General features: G+C 44.0%; 1 protein-coding gene across 1 annotated transcript in view; it reads right to left on the bottom strand.

The window, feature by feature from the left end:
- Nucleotides 1-5,919: 5,919 nt before the first annotated feature.
- The window catches only part of Dst (dystonin), a 285,779-nt gene continuing 283,690 nt past the window's right edge, over nt 5,920-8,008 (bottom strand). Inside the window, exon 94 of the mRNA XM_028775523.1 lies at nt 5,920-7,252. Within this exon, the coding sequence (XP_028631356.1) occupies nt 6,990-7,252 (263 nt within the window). The 3' untranslated portion in view covers nt 5,920-6,989. The remainder of the gene's footprint in view (nt 7,253-8,008) is intronic.

Genomic DNA, 8,008 nt, shown 5'->3' with positions numbered 1-8,008 from the left:
TTATGGGTGAGGGGTTACTCACAGGCTTATGGGTGAGGGGTTACTCATAGGCATATAGGTGAGGGGTTACTCACAGGCATGTGGGTGAGGGGTTATGCACAGGCATATGGGTGAGGGGTTACGCACAGGCACATAGGTGAGGGGTTACTCACAGGCACATAGGTGAGGGGTTACTCACAGGCACATAGGTGAGGGGTTGCTCACAGGCATATGGGTGAGGGGTTATTTATAGGAGCATCAATGACTCAAAGATAGCTATATCACCAAAGCCTACCCCAACCTGGATGACAGCTCACATAAGATGGGAACCTGGAGCAAGCTTCACAGCTTACAGGCAGCCCAGCAGGTTGGAAAGTGTTTTTCCAAGTGACTCAGTCATTCTAAACCTCTTCCAGGCAGCTGGTCTGGTATCAGTCTCCATTGCATCTGCCTGCTCTTCTGAGAGGGACTCTCAGCTTTTATTTCTTACTCTGCTTTTATTTATTACTCTGGCTGGGAAGAGTCTAGTGAATCTGGTCAGTTTCAGGAACTTCCTGAAGCTATTTTGAGTTGTTTAACTTTTCTGCTTAAAGAATGTCCCTGCAGGATAGAATGTTTCAATCCCAGAGGGAATTGCTATGCAACATCTCCTGCACATCTTCACCCACAATATAAATTGGAGGGTCACACCAGATTTGGGAAACACTCAACTAGGAACATTGAAACATGGATGACATCAGTGTTGTTAAGAAAAATGTCACCTTAATAAGTCCTGAGATGTTAAAATGAGATCTAGGAAAAAAATCCTAGAAGAAATTCACATACAAACTATTAGGTAGCTGGGTAGACATTAGCAGGCCTGAAGATTGTTGAGGATGAACCTGTCTTCGCTTGTTTCCCTGGTAGCACCAGACTGAGAAGAATCAGCTTTGCCCCTCATTAAGATTTAAAACATCGTATGACAAGGTTATCAGGGCTTTGTCAAGGTCCAGGAGAGGAAAGAGATTTCCTGTTAGTCAGAAAAATGGAATGGATTCTACCTCTGACTCTGGGTAGAAAGACATGATATTCTAAGTTGCCCCAAATATTACAGTGTTGTTCTCCTTAAGGGTTCATCCAATTGGGCTTCTCAATCACTGGGCCATTAGATGGTCCTACAGAAAAGCAAACAAACCTAAAGAAATGCTAAGGTATTGGGAGGATTACGCATCAGAATGAGATAATGTATTTATATTTATATATACCAGGAGAAACACTGCCCCTCCCCCTACCCATGACGGGATCAGTATCAGGAGCCATAAGACCAAGTTCTCAGAACAATGGAGATTTATTTGCCCCAGAGGGACAAAGGACAGGGAATTAGAGAGAGACAGGAGACAGAGAATGAGGGAGAAGGGGAAGGGAACAAGGGAGAGGGGGAAAGGGTATTTGTCTCAGAGGGGGATAAAAGACAGCCTCTTGATAGGTGACAGACATGGCCCATAGGCAAATGTCAGTTTATGTAGGTAAACCCGTATTAGGTTGAGGTGGTTAATTTTAATTGGGTATGTTAATTAGGTGAGCCAATGGGGGCTTTAGATTGTTGAATTTCAATACTTTGATAGCTGAATCTTAGTCAGCTTTAGGAGTCAGTTTTAGGAGGAGACAGTGGCCAAATAAGGGAATAGACCTTGGTGGCTAGCTTTAGGAATGTAATCTAACCGTTTTTAGCAAGGCAGAGGGAATGCGGGAGAAGGCAAGCCTGCCAGAGCCATGTTTGCCATGCTCTGGCTGGCTAGAGTCCCTTCATCCCCCAACTCCCTTGGGACTGTTATCTGTTGATCTTTACCAAGTCTGCCCAGTTTTCTAAGTCACAAAGTGTAACTTGTCTCCATCCCTGGGCCCTTGTCATAGTCACTGTTCTGTTGCTGGGAAGAGACACCATGGCCAAGGCAACTCTTATTAAAGCATTTAGTTGGGGCTGACTTATACTTTTAGAGGTTTAGTCCATTATCACCATGGTGGGAAGCATGGTAGTAGGTATGGCCCAGGAGCAGAAGCTGAGAGCTACATTCCAATCCAAAGTTGGAGAGAGGGAGACACTGGATTTGGCATGAGCTTTTGACCTTCCAAGCCCACTCCTAGGGACATAGTTTCTCCAACAAGACCACATCTCTTTAATTTTTCCAGATAATGCCACTTCCCTGTGACTAAACATTCAAATCTATGAGCCCTTGGGAGCCACTCTTCTTCAAACTACCACTCCCCTCCATCTATTTTTTGAATACCTGCCAACATCTCAAGCATGCTTGCCTCCACACTCTGGACATTTCCACTTTCTCTGATGTACTGCTTGCCAACTTTCTTGTTTTCCTGGACCCTAACGAAAAGGCAGGTCTCCCTTCCTCTCTTCTTCATCTCCGTTTTCCTCTGTGTTCCAGCTGACATTTGTAGCTTGACTGCCCCTTGGTTTTTCCTCTCAAACTTTAATAAAATGGTCAGTTTCCTTCCCAGTCCATTGTTAAATTCCCTCACCAACAGGACAAAGGTCCTGCAGAAAGGAACCCTAATTTCCTGTGACAGAACTTTTAAAACTCTTTATTCAGAGATATGCTAGCCAGACGCCTGGACACCAACAGCAAAGAGGTTAGATTCGGAGATCATGGGAACTAAAGCTCTTCCTCCTTACCCCAGGGCAAAGTAGCTATAGTTTTAAGAATAGCAACATTCTAAGAGAGCATATTATTTTTACTTTGGGAAATATTTGGAAGATTTCTTAACCTCAAAACGACTTTAGTTTTTAATAAAGGAACAAACGTGAAATTCCTTTGGAGAGTTGGGGTGTAGCTCATTCCTGGGGTGACCGTCTATCATGTGTGAGACAAGAGGATGGGAAGGGAGGGAGGATCTTCCTAAGCCTCTGAAAGTCAGCAGGGCGCTCCAAGGATGCAGTGTCCATCCAAGTTGACGATCCTGCTGGAGTGACCTTTTGGTGACATTACTTTTGAGTCATCTATGTGGCAATATTGACCTCAACAAACCTTGGTTCACTAAGTCAGATTTGAGTGGAATTTGTCTGGTTTGTCCTTCATCCTTTATCTAGGGTGACTAGATGGCTAGTTAGACTAGATGGCTAGTTAAACAGTCACAAGACAGAGAAGGACACAGGAGGGAGGAAATGGGAGACGGAAGGATAGGAGGAAATTTCCTTTGTGCATACAGTTTTGCATATGTTAATGTAGTATGCCATGAGAAGCTGCAAGGGAAAAAACCTATTTTGTTGGTTCTCATCCTAACCGCTCAACCTCTGTATACTGATTGGCGTGAGTTGTGTTGCCAGTTCTGCTGTGGTCTGGCAGCTCACATCCAGAACGTCAGCGCTGAGGTTCGAGTACACGCGTGCTTGAACATCGCTATTTACTTCTAAGCAGGTTGTCGCAATGCTCATCTTTAACATGGCTGAGAGGGACTCATTTCCTACGGTCCTGAAAAATAAAACCTGCAGTGCCTGCTGTTCTTGTAAGATCCTGGATGGAAAAAAGCATCAGGTAGGCGGGGAGTGCCGAGGGCAAGGGACAGTGTTACTTGTGTACATGGGGTCACTCACCTGGCACGCCAAAGCATGGTCTGAAGGAGGTAACTGTGTATCACATGTGACTATAAAGAACAAGCTTTGGAATGATGAAATCAAGAGGACAGACTCTCCCCTTCCCTCCCTTTCCTCCCTTCTGCTGTTCACAGGTCTGTCCTGGATACCCACGGGAAGCTGCCAAGTTGTGTTTTTTTTTTTTTTTAAATATTTATTTTATTTATGAGTACACTGTAGCTGTCTTCACACACACCAGAAGAGGGTATCAAATCTCATTACGGATGGTTGTGAGCCACCATGTGGTTGCTGGGATTTGAACTCAGGACCTCTGGAAGAACAGTCAGTGCTCTTAACCGCTGAGCCATCTCTCACGCCCCAGCTGCCAAGTTTTTAACCTGCAATTGCCATGTAGCCAGGACTGATCATTTCCAGCCATTGCTTTAAAAGAGGGGAACAGGGCACAGTGATTATTAGTAGCTTTTGATTTTTTTTTTCTTTTTCAGACAGAATCATCTACCCAGAATTTGGACTCTCCGAAATGCCAGGTTAAGTTTTCAGGGTTGAGATTCATCCCAATGACCTGCTTTTTGTCATTAGTTTTAAGACTCGACTGCCCCTTGTAGCCCACTCTGATCTTGACCTCACATGATGTAACCTGTGTTAGCTGGGTCTCTATGTACGTGCAGTAGCACTGGGCTTGGTGTTCTCTTGAGGAAAAAAAAAATTGAAGAAAGGTTAGAGCGCGCATAGGTGGGTTAGGAGTGTTCGGTGCTCAGTGACACTGAGGATTCCTCAGGACTCTGACTCTGGTGGCACAAATGCAGGAGAAAGGAAACCTCCCAATGGTTTGAAGTCTCCACAAAGGCCGTGATATCAAGGTGGATTCTTAAGACTTCTCTGAACTACCTTAAACCACCTATCTTCTTCAAGAAGCTTATTTACTAGTTTAAAAAAAAAAGGGTCTAGCCTGTGTTGTTATTGCCGTTTCCTATTTATGAGTGTTTGCCTGCACATCTGTCTCTGTGTACCATGTGCGTGTCTGGTGCCCGGTGAGGCCCAAAGAAGACATCAGTTTCCCTAGAATGAGAGTTATGGTTGTGAGCTACCACGGAAGTGCCGAGAACCAAACCCAGGTCCTCTGAAAGAGGAACAAGTGTTCTTAACCACTGAGCCCACTCCTCCTCAGACCTGAGACTCCTTACCTCTTTAACAGTTTTCAGATGGAGGGAAACAAAATCATTCCCTTGTCTTCTTTTTGAAGGAAAAACCCAATGTTTGCAAAGCATTAAGGGGACGTAGCTCCTTTAGCTTCCTTCTTAGCTGATGTGTGTCATCAGGCGAATGCGTTACCTCAGCACCTCATGGTCAGGACTACCTTTTCATGCCTTGACAAGAGGGCATAGGCACTGGATAGACAAGGCACCTATTCTCGTGAACGAGACAGCTCTAGGCAAGCAGGAAAACAATAATCCTTTGCCCACGTGTCTGAGCACCAACACTACTACCCTTCTCTGAACTGCATGCTAGTTACAGAGAGTGCTGGGACCTGAGATGTCCAAAGGAGCCAGCTGCCATTTTCCTAGTTACAGTGAGTGCTATTTCCTTATTTAGGAAAACTGTGTAACTTGATAAAACAAAGAAACAAAACAGAAAAACAATGCCAAGACAAAAAACAAAACAAAAAAACAAACAAAAAACCCACCCCCCCAAAAAAACCTAAAACCTCAGAACACAAAACCAAAAAATCATTGAAGAGTATCACAATATTAACAATAAAATCAGTCATCTTGTTAAATATCCTACTCTGTTGATGCTTTTTTCGTGATTCATAATGAAGTCTCTTGTGATGGTTTGTATGTACTTGGACAGGGAGTGGCACCATTAGGAGGCATGGCACTGTGGGTATAGGCTTTAATACCCTAGTCCTTGTTGCCTGGAAGCCAGTATCTTCTAGCAGCCTTCAGATGAAGATGTAGAACTCTCAGCTGCTCCTGCATCATGCCTGCCTGGATGCTGCCATGTTCTCACTCTGATGATAATGAACTGAACCTCTGAACCTGTAAGCCAGCCCCAATTAAATGTTGTCCTCATAAGAGATGCCATGGTCATGGTGTCTGTTCACAGCAGTAAAACCCTAAGACATCTCCCTTGATTCTATGAGGACATGAGCACAGTAGCCTAAGTGTCATTGACACCAGTGTGCATACAGCTAGGATTTACTCAAATACTTACAGAACGGGTGCCTCCCCGCTAGCTCTGACCTCCTTACACACCTCCCAGACTTTTCTGTCGGACTATTATTATTTCTATTATTTACCCTTTATTTAAAACAAACAGAAATGCTCACTTCAAATAACCAAGTATTCCATACGTTCAAGTGAATATGTTTTATTAAATGCATACTAATATCTTTCTCTAGTATGTGAGTATACATAATAAATTAAAATGCATATTTATTAAATATAAGTAGATATAATACCAGAACATGATTATTCCAGATGAGAAATCAAAATAAGCCCACTTTTTTTTCAAGTATCTTTTGGTCACTCCAAATTGATACTGTTCATAAAAAAATACACCAGTTTTCCCTGGGGAAAAAAAATTAATTCCATAGCGATGTTGTTAAGGGACATGTTTTATTTCATAGCTTTTTTTTCTTTTTTTTCTTTCTTTTCTTTTTTTTTTTTGCAAGCGAAATTGCTGTTACAAAATGAGTTCAATGGTACAGGGGCTGCTGTCCACCCAAGCAAAGCAAAACCTTGCATGTTTATACGAATGCACGTAGCATTGCATTCTTACAGTATAGACGGCTGATGCCCAGGACACATCTGGCTGTGCCCGAAGCAGAGGCCCAAGGATGCCGGGAGGTGCTTGCACGCCACGGTACTCGTGCTGCTTGAAGTGTTCTCCTGTGATTGATTCTCTGTTGGTGGCTCTGCTCGAAGAACTGTGTCTTGTTGTGTTTTTCCTTTTGTCTTCTGTCTAATTTACAGTTAGAGCATCGCAAAATAAAATAAAAAATAAATAAAAATAAAATTCCCTGCTTGGTCTGTCAGCTGTTCAGAATCTCCATAAGAGGTGTCATGAGGTATCCCTTAATGTCAGCTATGTAGTGCTATGGTTGTCAGAGAGAATGTGGACTTACCTGTAGGTACAGTAACTGACTTTTAGTGTGTGGTCTACACTCGACAGTGCAGAAACATTAGTTTATGTTAAGTTCTTTCTTCCTTATCACATATGATGTGACTTTTACCCCTCCCCCCCCAGAAAATCTGACCAAAAAAAGTGATGATCAAATAAAAAGACAAATACACAAATAAGGCCATCTGCAGAATTTAAAACTCGCCTTCCTGCAATATTTCACAGTAATTTCTACATCGTATTTTACATCATTCGCTTAAATAATAAATGCTCGGGGAAGGGCTGGTTGGAGCCAATTGCACTATCTCTTCGAAGACTTGTCTAATTTGCCGGCAGGTGACCTCCTCTGGGGCGTGGGGATTTTAGAAGGCTTGGCTGTGGATAGCCGAGAACCTGCTCGGGGCACAGGTCTGTGTGTCTGTGGGACGGTCTCCACGTCTGAGCACACAGACTGGATTTCTGAAATGTCAAAGTCGGAGGCGTCGCTGCCTCGGCGGCTGCTGGCTCTGCTTCCAGCTTTGCTTCCGGCTCTGCTTCCAGGGCGGCTGGGCGTCTTCCTGGACTCTGGAAAGAGTGGTCGGAGGACAGAGGTGAGAAATCTTTATTACTTGTCTGTAATACCATGTTTAATATCAACTTGTTTTTCTTGCACTCAGCGCTTGCATAAAAATCTCTTGGTCTTGTGGCTTTTCATTATCATGCAAGGGTAGGCAGCCTCATTCTAAGCAGACATTAAATAACAACACCTAGGCTGACACATCAACGTTAAGTTCTGGCTTACCCCATTTAAGAACTTGAAACCCATCTGTTAACAGGTGGACACCCCAGCCGTTGGAGGTGATGTCCCCTGCAGCCCTGCTTGTTCCCTGGTGCCCGCAGACTCTCAGGTACAAAGAAAGCCTTGTCTGACTGGAAGTGACTTAAAGAATGTGAAAGTTGTCCCTCATGCTGAGGTCAGAGTTTGGCAGTGCTGGCATGTCACTGAGTTCAGTACTCTGTGATGGAAGACCCAGTGCCTGGGTTTCCCCAGTGACCTGGAACAGCCCTACATGCTCCTCGGGTGGCAAAAGAGGCTCCCAGAGCAAAGGGTACAGTCCTGACTTATGTCCATGCCCCATGTTTCCATGGTACATTCCAGAAGCGACTGCTTAGTCTCTTGTTCCTTGGATTCATTTATCTCCTGTGTCTGTGTGTGTTGAGGGTCTTGGGGTGGGCGGAAACTAGTGCTTCATTTCATTTCAAAAGCACCCAGCAACGTCAAATGCTTTTTCTTCAAATTAGGGAGAGAGGGAGCTTTATTCCTCCCGTCATTGTTGAGAA

This window comes from Grammomys surdaster, unplaced genomic scaffold (assembly GCF_004785775.1).
Source record: "Grammomys surdaster isolate TR1022 unplaced genomic scaffold, NIH_TR_1.0 255, whole genome shotgun sequence".
Lineage (NCBI taxonomy): Eukaryota > Metazoa > Chordata > Mammalia > Rodentia > Muridae > Grammomys > Grammomys surdaster.
This window is presented reverse-complemented; position numbering and strand designations above follow the sequence as displayed.